At 42.9% G+C, this 16,442-nt stretch overlaps 1 protein-coding gene across 6 annotated transcripts in view; it reads right to left on the reverse strand.

Moving 5' to 3' along the window:
* The window catches only part of LPP (LIM domain containing preferred translocation partner in lipoma), a 347,896-nt gene that overhangs the window by 136,209 nt on the left and 195,245 nt on the right, over nt 1-16,442 (reverse strand). For all 6 annotated transcript variants that reach the window (XM_056565451.1, XM_056565455.1, XM_056565453.1 and 3 more), the window contains one exon: nt 43-690. In XM_056565451.1, coding sequence (XP_056421426.1) covers nt 43-690 — 648 coding nt within the window. The remainder of the gene's footprint in view (nt 1-42; nt 691-16,442) is intronic.

Consider the following 16,442-nt stretch of genomic DNA (forward strand, 5'->3'; position numbering starts at 1 on the left):
CAATGCTTACTTATGATGCTTCTAAATATGAATATTACCTACCTTGGCTTGAGGTGGTGGAACATAAGGAGGATCAGTTATATAGGTCTTCTTACTATTTGGAGGTGGATATGAGCTAGGAGGTTGCTGGCCCACTGCTTGTCCAGAAGTATAAGGTGGTTCAGGTTTCCATCCTCCCTGTTGTGTGTATGGAACCTCAGAATTATTTCTTCCTCCATAGCCCTGAGATGGTGCATAGTAAGGATCTTGATACTTCACTTGATTACCCTGGGGATACCCATAGCCAGGATCTGCATAGCGTACAGGTTGGGGTGGTATATACTCTGGCTCTCGTGAAGGGGCTTGTTTTTGAGAAGCATAGTACTGGTTTGGTGTGACATTGTAAGGCTGTGTTGGTTGGGGGGCTGGTGGAACAAACTGAGGGCTGGGCTGAGACGATTTAACCTGCACATTAAATGTAGGTCGGCTTGGAGTAGAGGCTGTGGCATAAGTTGCCGGAACCGGCTGAGGCCTCTGTGCTGCTGGAGATCCTGCTGGTGCTGGCAATGTTGTTGATTGTGGTTGAGGTTTGGCAGCAGACTTCTTGGTTGCCGTCAGAGGTGGCTGGTTTGGTATTATCATCCTTTTATGACCGGTTACTGGAGTTCCAGCTGATGGGTGAGTCAGTGTCCCAGTTGTTGAACCAGTGCCCTATAATGAAAAAAACATTTAATTTACTTGAACCATGGAAAACCAAGCATTGATATACACTGCTCAAAAAAATAAAGTGAACACTAAGATAACATATCCGAGATCTGAATGTATGAACTAATTGGCTGAAATACTTTCGTCTTTACATAGATGAATGTGCTGACAACAAAATCACACAAAAATTATCAATGGAAATTAAATTTATCAACCTATGGTGGCCTGGATATGTAGTCACACTCAAAATCAAAGTGGAAAACCGCACTACAGGCTGATCCAACTTTGATGAAATGTCCTTAAAACAACTCAAAATGAGGCTCAGTAGTGTGTGTGGCCTCCAGGTTGCCCGTATGACCTCCCTACAACACCTGGGCATGATCCTGATGAGGTGGCAGATGGTCTCCTGAGGGATGTCCTCTAAGACCTGGACTAAAGCTTCTGCCAACTCCTGGACAGTCTGTGGTGCAATTTGGCGTTGGTGGATGGAGCGAGACATGATGTCCCAGATGTGCTCAATCCGATTCAGGTCTGGGGAACAAGCAGGCCAGTCCATAGGATCAATGCCTTACTCTTGCAGGAACTGCTGACACACTCCAGCCACATGAGGTCTAGCATTGTCTTGCATTAGGAGAAACCCAGGGCCAACCGCACCAGCATATGGTCTCACAATGGGTCTGAGGATCTCATCTCGGTACCTAATGGCAGTCAGGCTACCTCTGGCAAGCACATGGAGGGCTGTGCGGCCCCCCGATGAAATGCCACCCCACACCATTACTGATCCACTGCCAAACCAGTCATGCTGGAGAATGTTGCAGGCAGCAGAACGTTCTCCACGGCGTCTCCAGACTCTGTCACGTCTGTCACATGTGCCCAGTGTGAACTTGCTTTCATCTGTGAAGACCTCAGGGTGCCAGTGGCAAATTTGCCAATCTCGGTGTTCTTTTGGCAAATGCCAAACATTCTGCAAGGTGTTTGGTTGTAATCTGTGGATGTCTGTGGATGTCTGGCCCTCTTGGAGTCTGTTTCTGACCGTTTGAGTGGAGACATGCACATTTGTGGCATGCTGGAGGTCCTTTTGCAGGGCTCTGGCAGTGCTCCTCCTTGCACAAAGGCGGAGGTAGCGGTCCTGCTGCTAGGTTGTTGCCCTCCTACTCCTTCACATTTCCTGATGAACTGGCCTATCTCTTGGTAGCGCCTCCATGCTCTGGACATGCTCTATGCCAGGAAGCATAGAAACTTAGAAGGGGTCTGTGGTCACCACCTGCAAAACCACTCCTTTATTGGGGGTGTCTTGCTAATTGTCTATAATTTCCACCTGTTGTCTGTTCAATTTGCACAACAGCATGTGAAATTGATTGTCAATCAGTGTTGCTTCCTGGGTGGACAGTGTGATTTCACAGACGTGTGATTGACTTGGAGTTACATTGTGTTGTTATTTTTTTTTAAGCAGTGTATGTACCACAGAAAACAATCTGGACAAAAAAAAACTACTTCTTGATCACTAAGCTTGCCAGGCTATATTCAACATCATATGCACATTAAAAGCAATATCAATGCTAAATATCAATATACTAAAACACAAGTGTCAGTACTGTATTAAAGATAAAAACAAAATGAAAAAAGAAGAAAGTCTTTATAGTATTTATTGAACTAACAATTATGTAGATTACCAATGGAAGGTTAAAAAATCTAATTCATCTCAGGAAGTGACGTATTTTGAAACTTATTGTAGTTTTACATGCATTTTTGGGACAAATACAGTATGGAATAAGCTTTTCATATGGTGTATAAGAAACCAGCTACATTAGATGCTGTATTTTCCAATGGTATCCAGCAAAATCTTAATTTATGTTCCCTCCTCTCCATGTCAACAAACTGTATTCACATATGGATGTTTAAGAAGAAACCGGAGGTATTATCTCCTATCCAAAGGATATAATATGTCAGATCACCGGGGTTCCGCTTCTGGGCACCCCGGGGATCTACCATGCAGCACTCACCTGTAGCGGCTTCCGGAACCGCTAGAGGTCCTCCGGCTGAGTCCATCTCGACTACGGGGACGCAAGACCATGACGTCACGACTCCGCCCGCGTGTGACGTCACACCCCGCCCCTCAATGCAAGTCTATGGGAGGGGGCGTGGCAGCTGTCACGCCCCCTCCCATAGACTTGCATAGAGGGGCGGGGTGTGACGTCACACCGGGGAGGAGTCGTGACATCACGATCTTCCGTCCCAGTGGTCGAGATGGACTCCGCCTGAGAACCTCCAGCGGTTCCGTAAGCAGCGGGACCCCGGCGATCTGACATCTTATCCCCTATCTTTTGGATAGGGGATAAGATGTCTAGGGGCGGAGTACCCCCTTAAGATAATATGTTCTCGAAATAAGGCTAGTAATAGCCCTCCAAGGTGATACATAAATCCCCCATGACCTGATGCATGGTAGTTTGCATTTTTATGCCCTCTCTCCTCTCCCATGGTTTATGTATATCCTATGTTGAGAGGAAAGAAGGTTCTGCCAACATAGAAGGGGATTCTTTACTGTACAGTGGGACTAAAATTCTCTGCCAAAAGGAAGTGGTCATGGTGAAGTTCCTAAAATAATTCCTAATGAGCCCTGGGCATCTTTCCGGAGTGTAAAAATTTTACAAGTTCCTAAATTCTGCTCATCCAGGCATTTATTTTGATCACCAGATTTAGATGAGAAAAATGTGCATTACCTCATTGGATTTTTTTTACCTTCCTTTGGCTCAACACTTCAGGATAGGGTTCAACTGGATGGATGTCGGCTTTTCATCCCTACAAACTATGTTCTGTGTGGAACATGTAATAGAGCTTGAACTAAGCCTGCAAATGAGTCAATTTCTTAAGAACACTACTCATTTCGGATAGGGTCACAACAGTGTATATGCACTGTATTTCCCACTGCGTGATATCCACTGCCCAATTGGAAATACACTGCATTTACTACTATGAGCAGAGATGAGCAGCTACAAGTGGCAGCCCTGTGTGCGCAGTGAGGTTTGAAGGCGGACCCGCTTGCAGTCATGTCAGCACACTGGGCTGCTGCTTGGTAGCACTGTGTGTCTGTGTATCTCTCACTGTGCAGTAGATTTTTTGCGGCGTGATATATACGGTACCCTGCGTATATGCTGTGTGTGACCCTACCCTTCGTTTGTATTCACATCTACAGTATTCTGTGCATATTTGATGCTGTGTTTTTATACAGAAAAACAAAAGACAAATATGTACATGGGGTTTTTAAAAACTCATATACATGGTGCAGCAAAAACATCAATGCAGGCTGCACATGTTTTGTGCAAATGCTATGGATTTTACCCACAGAATACATACTCTGCAATGTGAAGTTTGAAATCAAAAAGGCAGAAAAAGTTTGCCTTACGGAAAACATTGTCATTTATTTTTATTATAGAAGTGCAGCAAAATAGCTTTTTTCATGACATAATGCTCATTTACTTTACATTAGCAATACAAGAGAGATGTAATGAGAGGCATTCACCATCAAGTGTGCAAACAAGGTGACTTTATTCTTCGTGCAGTGCCAGGTACAGATGTGACGTTAGCAGTACGACAGTATTACTATCGTACTGCTAACTTCATGTCTGATTTTACTGCACGAAGCATGTAGAAAGTAACCATGTTTGCACACTGGATGGTGAGTGCCTCTCATTACATCTCTCTTGCATTGTAACATGATTTTACTCTACTTAATCTCATGAGGACTAAGCACCTTGGTATATTTTTTTTAATATACTTTACATTAAACAAGCATTTCTAAGCACTGCAAATATCAAGGAAAAAAACAGGTGGAAAAGTTTCCTGCCTTGTAAGAGAAAAAAAAATCACAATTGCACGTGATTTTTTCTGTGATTGTTGAAATCTTTTTTTGAGAATTGGAAAATTATTTTCCTTTGAAGGGTATGAGAATTCTCTGAATTATAAGGGAGTCTGTCCTGGGATGAAGTGTTCAATACCCCTGCAGGATGGATGGATGGATGGATATAAGATAGATAGATAGATGGATAGATGGATAGATAGATAGATGGATAGATGGAAATGTAGGTCAGTGTTTGTTGCAGATGACTAACTTTTTTATGCATTTCAACTTCCTATTTTTCATTACAAAGTGTAAACTGGATAGGGATGACTGCATGGGGAAAGCTATAACATCTGGTCAGTGCAGGAATTATTACTGAGGCATGACAGACCCATGTCTTTATCCTGCTAAATGCATTGAGCTGGAGTGATGTTGCTACAGCAACAAGATGTGCTACATTAAAACTGTATCTACCCACAGATGTTCTTAAATATCAAAACCTTATTTTTAACATGTCCTCATAATGAGTATACAAAGTTTAAAGAGAAATCTATATGATAAAACAAAAATCACGCTTGTTATGGTACTCTTTCCAAAACCAAATGTGCATTTTCTTTATAGCCAGTTAAGTGCAATGTTCTTACAACAGGCACACTTTAAAGGAACATCTTATTAGAAAATTACCAATTGTTTAAAATAATTTGTATGTTTTTTTTTTTTTTTTTTAGATTTTGGGTGCAAAGTTTTTTTCTTTTTCCCACTTTACCATCTTTATTTGAAATAAATAAATGTGTTGTCTTGTAGTTTTAAGTCTGCCCACTAGGCCTAAAAGTGAGCTGAGACTTTCTGTACTGTCTGTAATAAGGACACTGGAGAGTGATCTATACAGCATTACAGTGAAAAGTGACATCAATATAAAAGAAAATACCACAGAAGCTCAGTCTCCCGTCCCCTGTAGAATGACCACCGCGTAAGTCACAGACCAGGTTTACAAACATTCCCATACAAAGAATAGGATCTGGAGATGTTCATTGTGCCGATGTCTATGGGTTCTGCTGTAAATCATCTCTCTAAGGCTAAGTTTCCACTTTTTTTCTGGCAGTTTTTGGAAAACTACCACTGCAGTTTTTGAGCCGAAGTCAGAAGTGGATCCATAAGGGAGGAAAAGTATACGTCCTTCCTTTATATGTCCTTTTCCTTTTGAATACACCCCTGGCTTTGGCTCAAAAACTGCAGTGGTAATATTCCAAAAAACTGCCAGGAAAAAACAAGTGGAAACGTAGCCTAAATGCTGTTAAAAACAGTTCAGGCAAGATGGCAGTCCCCATTATAATTTTGTACAATCAGAAAATATTTTTTGTGTCTTATTCTAAAGAGTATTAAAAAAAAAAAAAAGTTTTGCGTTCATCATGCTGCAAGTCATTGCACAAATACAGCTGCAGTAGTAACTTATATAAGATGCACATTTTTGGCTGCAATCGGTTAGAAAAAATATATTTTCATAGCCTTTTTGTGTGTGAAAATGTGCACATAAAATAAAAGTGGAAACCTAGCCTAAGGCACATGATGCTGAAAACATTATCTGACCTGGCAGGGAGATTATTATCAGAAACCTTAGTAGCAGATTGTAGATCATGCCACTCTATGCTCACACAGGTCACTTTTGCCCGAGTTAGTGTCTGCAAGTTTAAAGCGGTAGACACTGAAAAAGCGGTAGCAGTGGAAAACTTTTTTTTTTTTTTTTTTTAAATCAACTGGTGCCAGAAAGTTAAACAGATTTGTAAGTGACTTCTATTTAAAAATCTTAATCCTTCCAGTACTTATCAGCTGCTGTATGCTCCACAGGAAGTTCATTTCTTTTTTTAATTTATTTTCTGTCTGACCACAGTGCTCTCTGCTGACATGTCAGGAACTGTCCAAAGCAGGATTGGTTTCCTATAGGTATTTGCCCCTTCTCTGCACAGTTCCTAAAATGGACAGAGGTGTCAGCAGAGAGCACTTAATTAAAAAAAAAAAAAAAAAAAAAAAAAAAAAAGGTTTTCCACCGGAATACCCCTTTAAATTCTTACGTCGACAAACCTCAGGCTTGCCTTTTAAACAACCACTAAATCCACTATAATGACTTGAAAAATAAATGACAAAACATGCCTGTCATAGTTAATTGAAAGAATCAGTTCAGACACATATATTATTATTCCTATAATACGCTGCTCAAAAAAAATAAAGGGGACACAAACAACACAATGTTGCTCCAAACCAATCACACTTCTGTGAAATCACACTGTCCACTCAGGAAGCAACACTGATTGACCATCAATTTCACATGCTGTTGTGCAAATGGAACAGACAACAGGTGGAAATGATAGGCAATTAGCAAGACACCCCCAATAAAGGAGTGGTTCTGCAGGTGGTGACCTCAAACCACTTCTCAGTTCCTATGATTCCTGGCTGATGTTTTGGTCACTTTTGAATGCTAGCGGTGCTTTCACTCTAGTGGTAGCATGAGACGGAGTCTACAACCTACACAAGTGGCTCAGGTAGTACAGCTCATCCAGGATGGCACATCAATGCGAGCTGTGGCCAGAAGGTTTGCTGTGTCTGTCAGTGTAGTGTCCAGAGCATAGAGGCGCTACCAGGAGACAGGCCAGTACATCAGGAGACTTGGAGGAGGCCGTAGGAGGGCAACAACCCAGCAGCAGGACTGCTACCTTCGCCTTTGTGCAAGGAGGAGCAGGAGGAGCACTGCCAGAGCACTGCAAAATTACCTCAAGCAGGCCACAAATGTGCATGTGTCCACTCAAACGGTAAGAAACAGACTCCATGAGGGTGGTATGAGGGCCTGATGTTCACAGGTGGGGGTTGAGCTTACAGCCCAACACCGTGCAGGACGTTTGGCATTTGCCAGAGAACACCAAGATTGGCAAATTTGCCACTGGCGCCCTGTGCTCTTCAAAGATGAAAGCAGGTTCACACTGAGCATATATGACAGACGTGACAGAGTCTGGAGACGCAGTGGAGAATGTTCTGCTGCCTGCAACATTCTCCAGCATGACCGGTTTGGCGGTGGGTCAGTAATGGTGTGGGGTGGCATTTCTTTGGGGGGCCGCACAGCCCTCCATGTGCTTGCCAGAGGTAGCCTGACTGCCATTAGGTACCGATATGAGATCCTCAGACCCCTCGTGAGACCATATGCTGGTGCGGTTGGCCTTGGGTTCCTCCTAATGCAAGACAATGCTAGACCTCATGTGGCTGGAGTGTGTCAGCAGTTCCTGCCAGATAAAGGCATTGATGCTATGGGCTGGCCCGCCTGTTCCGCAAATCTAAATCTGATTGAGCACATCTGGGACATCATGTCTCGCTCTAGTCCAGGTCTGTTAGGACATTCCTCAGGAATCCATCCACCACCTCATCAGGAGCATACATAGATGTTGTAGGGAGGTCATACGGGCACGTGGAGGCCACACACACACTACTGAGCCTCATTTTGACTTGTTTTAAGGACATTACATCAAAGTTGGATCAGCCTGTAGTGTGGTTTTCCATTTTGATTTTGAGTGCGACTCCATATCCAGACCTCCATGGGTTGATAAATTAGAATTTTTTTGTGTGATTTTGTTGTCAGCACATTCAACTATGTAAAGACAAAAGTATTTCATACAATTAGTTCATTTATTCAGATCTAGGATGTGTTATCTTAGTGTTCCCTTTATTTTTTCGAGCAGTATATAAAGCATTACTTAAGAACTACAAGAGGAGAGAACGCATGTCATTAACAGAGTTGTATCTCAAAGTATTTCCAGACATCGACCCTGAAAAGCCGTCAATACAGAACAATACACATTGTCCCAAGGCCGCAGTCACACCGTTGTTAATACTTGTCTACTATAACAAAATAATTTGTATGCTTCGACGACAACTGTAAAGCATGAATAAAAAATGTGCTAAAACAAGCAAAAAAAAAACACACTATTTGTAATGACAGATAGAACTAATGAGTAGAGCTGGATCCACCAAGGCCTGACCTATGCGGGTAGTTATCCATTTACTGCTATTGATCTGCAGTGTCACATTCATTACATAATCACTTATTAAAGAGTTTTCCTATCTATAATAGTTATGTGCAAATGGTTTACAAGCATTTAAGGTCTGTCACTTAGTAATGTACTTTCTGGAGCTAAAATGTCTTCGTAAGCTAGTCCCACGTGCAGTCCACACTCTCTCACACCTTATAATAGAAGGGCATGCAGGTAGCTATAAATAGATACACTGTTCATAAGAGTAGAGAGGAATCATTGTAGTTCTTCATATGATAATCCTACCTATGGCAAGCCGTGGTAGCATTAAAACATTTTGCAAAAATGGGTAGATCCGTACACTTGTATTAAAAAATAAATAAAAAGGTGCTACTAGCAAAAGCCCTTTCACAACACTAAATAGTTTATCACTGTAGGCTATGTAATATCTTAACAAAAACAACAATCCAGACAGAAATCTGTGAAATGGAAGTCAGACAGACACTTATTATAGCTTTATTGAATGAAACCTGTTTATGTGGCATTCCCAATTCAGTTATAAAGAACAGTTCTCATTACCACGAGAAATACCATGTACCAGAGATTGGTCCCATTTATGAAAAAAATAAAAGAAATGGAAGATACAGTTTGATTCCAAACCTTTTGACCTCTTAGAATGTAGAACGTGTCTTTATTTCTATTTTTAAACATTTTGCAAAAACAAAAAGGGCATATGTAGTAATCTTTTCTAAAACTTCAACAGTGTAAACTTAGACTTGGCAGTTTAATATGAAGTTGTCAGCTCTAAATCATGCTCAGAGCTCATGTGTCAAAGAGGCTGTGCCGAGCAGCAGGATGCAAGCCTGCTCCCTCCCCCACCCCCTCCTTTCCTTGACTGATTACAATATATAGTCGTGTACGTCAATCAATCAATCAAGACAGGCATGCATCATGTGGCTTGGCAATGCCTCCTTGACCTCTCAATATGATGTTGACCTTCTCTTAAAGGATGCACCATGCTGTTTGATAAACTTGTTGCATCTTTAGATATTGTTACTTTTTCCCACCTATTGCTTGCCATATAATATATTCAAACTGAAAGTGTACTCTGAGGCATGTACGCCAGGCACGAATTAAGCCAAAATTCAGGCAATCTGCGAACAATGTAGGAGATTTATCAAAACCTGTGAAAAGTTGCCCACTTGCCCACAGCAACCAATCAGATAGTGTCTTTCATTTTTCAACGGCATTTTCATAATAAAAGAAGCAATGTGATTGGTTGCTATGGCAACTGGTCAACTTTTCCTCTGCAGAGGTTTTGATTAATCTCTTCCAATGAATCTACCCCATTCTTTATAAGGTAATAAGGCATTATCACCAGAGGTGGGATCAAGCCAGTTCTCTATGGTTACCCTTAAGGCTAGGTTCACACTACGGTATTTCCGCCTGCAATTCCGCTTTGAAATTGCAGGCAGAAATTCTGCTTACTAAAATGTATAGTATAGTGAATGGGTTTCCGTTCACAAATTCACACTTCGGAATTTGTGAATGGAAAATCCACTTGAAAATTTCCACCTGAAGAATGGCATTGCTCATTCTTCAGGCGGAAATACTTGTGGAACACATTACAGTCTATTGGAGACTGCAGTGTTCGCGTGGTCCTAGCGCCGACTGATTAATTGGGTTCTGTTCAGTTGAAACTTTAGGTAGTTAGGTACAGCTCATTTGCTCTTGGATTGCTATTCAAACTCTCTTGAATTTTTTCATTAGAGTAAACACTAAAAGAGGTACTAAGATAAGTGTCTGTTGTCTGGACTTTATTTGCTTTATGACAGGCTGTTCTACCAGTCCATATTTATCCTTGTCAATGAGCGAGTGAAAGATGGCTCGAGGAAAGATACAGTACAGTATGTTCCACAGCGGGCTGCAGTCTGCTGAGGATTTAATGTATAACAAGACACAGAGACAGAAATCAATAGTGTGGAGTGTGCTGATGTCAAATGCAGAAATGTCTCTTGAGGGAAAGCAAAGACTACTAAGAGTTATGGCAACATAATACACAAGTTGGAGCAGTGTGACAAGCTGACCTGGAATAGGATGTAACTGTGTTACCTGTCAAAGGCTTTTCAAGGAGGTGGGGACAACTATTTGGATGACTGTTTACATTGTGTCAGGTTTGAGGGCAATGAAAGGGTGTTTTTCCCAGTCCTTTATCCTAGGTGAGCTAGCAGAGATGCTCATCGGGTGCCTAATTAATGAGGCCAGCAGAACTGTGGGAAGTCTGCATATAAGGAAACATAATAGTCTGGGCTCTCCCCAGAAGACAGCAAGGTGGCTGTAAAGGGGGAGGCAGGGTTCTTGTGAGGAGCACACAGCCAGGTGCTGTGAGTGACCCAACAGTGAAGTGCACAGACAAGGAGTCTTAGGCTGCTTTCACACTGTGAAATAGTTCCGTTTAGGAACTTCCGCCAGAAGTTCCGTCACTATATCGGCGAAACCCAGCCGTTACAAAACCCCTGACGGCCGTGACAAAATTGCATTGCATTGCAGCCTATGTGGTTTTGTAACTGCCCGTTTGCACCCGCATATGCCCGTAATTCATTACAGGCGTTATATAGTGACGGGACATTGTGGCGGAAAAATTACTGCATGCAGTGTGAAAGCAGCCTTAGTACACACAGCAAGAGGCTGTAAATGCTTTGTGTGAACAGTGAGTAAAAGGTTGCAGGAAACCTGTTTCTAAGCTGGTGGAAACTAGCTAACTAGGGCATGCTGGGTTGTGTAGTCAGTGACTGGATGGTTTAGGATTTTGTTTGCTCCTGTGTTGTTTTAATTTATCCTGCAAACTGTCTAATAAAGCTGGTGAGGAGCAAGACTTGAATAAAGAACTGTTGTTTGCCTGCTGAATGAAGTAGAAACATGTCCTGTGGCTGTGTCAAGGACGATCCCAGAGCTAACCCTAAGGTGAAATCCTTACAACATGTATAATTCAATGGAAACTGACAGCTGACTCACCCGCACTAAACACAATACACAGTTTAATAGTGCTGGTAAATTGCAGTCTGGATCTGAAGGTAAACCCATTATCAGCCTGCATTGCTAATATGTTAATCGCTGCATTTGCGCAATTGAGACAGGACCCGCTAAGGAGGCAGGGATGCTGAGTATGTTGGGTCCTGCCGCTCCTGGCTCCATTGTGCAAAGCCAGCAATTAACATATTAGCAAGTACAACTAATAATGGGGTTACCGTATATACTCGAGTATAAGCCGAGTTTTTCAGCACGATTTTTCGTGCTGAAAACACCCCCCTCGGCTTATACTCGAGTGAACTCTCCACCCTCAGTGGTCTTCAACCTGCGGGCCTCCAGAGGTTTCAAAACTACAACTCCCAGCAAGCCCGGGCAGCCATCGGCTGTACAGTACTCACCTCCGCTCGGCGCTGGTCCGGTGCTGCAGGGCTGTCCGGAGATGAGGTGGTCTGGTGGGATAGTGGTTCCGGGCTGCTATCTTCACCGGGGAGGCCTCTTCTAAGCGCTTCGGGCCCGGCCCCAGAATAGTCACGTTGCCTTGACAACGACGCAGAGGTACGTACATTACCAACGTACTTCTGCGTCATTGTCAAGGCAACGCCTCTATTCCGGGCCCGCAGCGCGGAGAAGAGGCGCCCCCAGTGAAGATAGCAGCCCGGAACCACTATCCCACCGGACCACCTCCTCACCGGACAGATTTGCAGCACCGGACCAGCGCCGAGCGGAGGTGAGTACTGTACAGAACTAAAGGGGGTGAGAGGGGGTTGGATGATGTCGAAGGCCGCAGTGGTCTTCAACCTGCGGACCTCCGGAGGTTTCAAAACTACAACTCCCAGCAAGCCCGGACAGCCGATGGCTGCCCGGGCTTGCTGGGAGTTGTAGTTTTGAAACCTCTGGAGGTCCGCAGGTTGAAGACCACTGAGGGCGGATGATGAGAAGAGGATGATGAAGGGGGGTGTGGGATGATGACAAGAGGATGATGAAGGGGGGTGTGTGGGATGATTACTGTGGGATGATGAAGGGGGTGGGGATGATGACAAGGGGATGATGAAGGGGGGGGGTGTGGGATGATGACAAGGGGATGATGAAGGGGGGTGTGTGGGATGATTACAAGGGGAAGATGAAGGGGGGTGGGGATGATGACAAGGGGATGATGAAGGGGGGTGGGGATGATGACAAGGGGATGATGACAGGTGATAATGATGAGGGTCTGGATGATGACAGGCGGTGATGATGATGAGGATGTTAATGACGGGTCTGGATGATGACAGGGGGGGATGATGTATTTCCCACCCTAGGCTTATACTCGAGTCACTAACTTTTCCTGGGATTTTGGGTTGAAATTAGGGGTCTCAGCTTATACGGTACCTCCAGAACTGGACCACAAATCCAGATAAGGCATACCTCATTTTAATTCGGTTCACCCACACTATAAAACATGTGTATTGGGTATAGTGCGAGTAAAGCAACGGTCAGCTTCACTATGAGAAAAAAATCATTATAAACCTTTACAGCTTAAACCAGGAGTCTTCATCTCTGCAAGTAATTTGCAACTGTAATAAGAGTCCTAAAGTGGCTACAATTAGTATGATGACCTATTGTTATCCAATGTATAATAATGAAGAGTCTTATACATCTAAATCTAAAAAGAAAACATTTAAGCTAAGCTTCTGTTCTGATAACATTTGCTTTATAACCTTGAAGTGGTATTTGACTAGTATTGATGATTATACTATGCTGCAAAACAATTGACTCATTTGGGTACAAAGCCGATAAGGAATCTGTGAGACTACAACAGAATATAACGTTACTGGATGGCCATTTGGTTTTTGCATCCAAACTGATTTGCATATGATATGTTTTGCTTGCAGAAACCCCCCTTCTATTTTCAGCAACCTGCTGACCCCATATATAAACAATTTGGGGGAGATCAAAAGCTGTCCAGAGGAAAAGTTGCTGAGTTGTCCATAGCAACCAGATTGCTTCTTTCATTTTTTAAAAGGCCTCCGAACAATGAAAGAAGCGATGTGATTGGTTGCTATGGGCAACTCATCAACGTTTCCCCTGGGCAGGTTTTGATAAATCTCCCCCTTTATATTTTAAAAGCCCAAAGCATAAGTTTCCATTATACTCTATGGCTGCTTTCACGCTATGAACATTAATCCGTTATTATTCTGTGTAAAAACGGATGTATAATAACAGATGAAATAACTGGTGCTAACGGATGAATAAATATTCATCTGTTAAGACCTGTTAGAACATCCCTCATGTATGGCCGTAACACCTCTGCCTACAGACTCCCACAGCCGGGACTACTACTCCTCCTATCATGGAACATACTTCTTTCCATGATGGGAGTAGTAATTCCCTGGCTGCGGGAATCTGCAGACAGCTGGGGAGGCTAAATTAGTGTTAGTAATACTACCCCCATCATGGAATCCATGATGGGGGTTGTAGTACAGGGGCTGAGGGATTGATCGCACCAGATCTCACTTCTGAGCCCCGATGCGTTCAGAAGTTATTAAGCAGGGGAGCTGGCGGCAAGCTCCACAACCCTGCGATTTATCAGTGTGTTTTAACTTTCATTTTTAAATCCACCGTGGGGAGCCCTGAATGGCCGGTACTGAGGAGGCATTCAGGGCTCCTGCCGGGGGATTTAAAATTGAACATTGTGAGTAGCAGGGGGCCATATCTACATTAAAATCGCTGTGGTGGGCAAGATATATAGCGCTGCAGGGGGGCAGACATATAGCCTATACATCTAGCCCCCCAGCGCATTTATAATACTAGATATATAGGCTATATGTCTGCCCCCCCCCCCTTCTGCAGCGCTATATATCTTGTACCCACAGTGCTTTTAATATAGATATGGCCCCCTGCTACTCACAATGTTCATTTTTAAATCTCCCGCTGAGAGCGCTGAATAGCTCCTTGGTACCGGCCATTCAGGGCTCCCCGCAGGGGATTCAAAAATGAAATTTGAAACACACCATACATTGCAGGGGAGAGGACCATGCCGCCCGCTTCCCTGCTTAATAATTTTGGATTGCATCGAAACCGTTAACCAATGGCTTTCCAGCAGTTGTGACATGCCCTGACAACATGCTGGGAGTTGTAGGCTTAGTACAGTTGGAGACCTTTACCTTTCAGCAGCTACATTTTTTTGCTGAAGGCATCCCTGTCCACCTGCTTATGTTGGGTACGCTGCTTTCAGAGTCCTTTTTATAAAGCATAACATACACAGAACAATTTTAAAGCGAATGTACTACCTAAAATGTTAGAGCCAAATACTGAAACATGTTCATTCTTTTCAGGTGTGACATTCAGATGGCAGGATCCGCATTTAGTGTAAACAACATAAAAGAAGGGTTCTATCCTGCATTCTATAAATGGCTTAGGTTTAATATCTATGGTTTAGGCCTCCACAGTCCCCAGTCAATTTAACAGAGCACCTTTTGGGATGTGGTGGAACGAGAGATTCGCATCATGGATGTGCAGTCAAAAAATCTCCAGCAACTGTGTGATGCCATCATGTCCATAAAGACCAAAATCAACCACTGGATTCCAGCACATTCTAGAAAGTATGCCATGAAGAATGAAAGCAGTTCTGAAAGCAAAATGGGTTTAAAGGGGTACTCTGCCCCTAGACAGAATGGGCACGGCTTGGCAGGTATTATATCTCTACAATTGAATGAAAGCATTCTCCCCTTGTGAAATATTTGTGACCTTTAGTAATGGAACATGCTCTGGATCTGGTCTGTTGTGATTTGCACTCACTGGGCTGGCAGATGTACACTTGTTCCCTTTACTTCTATTGACATACAAGGTTATTTCTCACCATTTGCTGTAATCCTAATATCAAGTCTCCACACTAGAGACACGATGCAGACTCTATATGATGGCTACATGCTGTTAGAAAGCACAAAACTCTTCTCAGGAATTAGAACATCACCCTTTTCTAATAACCTGGAAATTTGAATTTCCAGAACATTTGATGGTTCAGGGAATCTATATACCTTTAACCAGAGATAAGTAAATAAAAGGGCTCTACAGTACATAAAGTATTCACTACGGGTATAAGAAGCCTTAGGGTGATGTGACTCAAAGGGAACGTTTTATTTATATTTTTCTAACGAATTAAAACCAGATACTCATACACATTCTATCTTTTTTGTCGATTTTTTAAACTTCCTGATTATGGGGGCTGCTATGTAACCAGAACTGTTGTCAACAACATATAAAAATAAGCTTTACAGGGGTCATCTGGACTATAGGAAACGGTAGGCTTTAGAGGACTCGTTGACTTCTGGGAGAGTGCAGTTAGTGGACCTGCGCCGGAAGGGGAGATGCTGTGTCATTTGCTTAGCCCAGTGATGGCGAACCTTTTTGAGCCCGAGTGCCCAAACCGTAATGCACAACAACTTTTTTTTCCCTCAAAGTGCCAGCAGAGGAGTAATTAAATCAGAATACTGAGGTTTAAGTTTATAAAAAAACAATTCCTACTGTTTCCATAACTAATTAACATCTTTTGTTTTAAAAGAAGAACACAACAATAGAGTTCAATGATCCAAAATTGTTTTTTGGTTTTTTATCGAAAAAAAACATCAATTCTAGTAAAGAAAACACACTGGTGGTTGGTGGTGCATCACCTAAATAAGCTTTTGTTTTTGTTAATGTTATATTTTAAAGGAAAACTGTCCACCTTCTCCCCCCTTACATACCAGCGGTACTGGCTGGTAGTGCGGGGGACGCTGATCAGTTTGAGCCTTACCTTGCCCGGATCAGATGCGGTTTCTGCCGTAATCTTCTATTTTCGCTATATGCAAATGAGGCACTAACTTGCACCGACCAGGCTAACTGGCACTCTGACGTCAGTG

The sequence above is a fragment of the Hyla sarda genome, chromosome 3, assembly GCF_029499605.1.
Source record: "Hyla sarda isolate aHylSar1 chromosome 3, aHylSar1.hap1, whole genome shotgun sequence".
NCBI classification, from domain to species: domain Eukaryota; kingdom Metazoa; phylum Chordata; class Amphibia; order Anura; family Hylidae; genus Hyla; species Hyla sarda.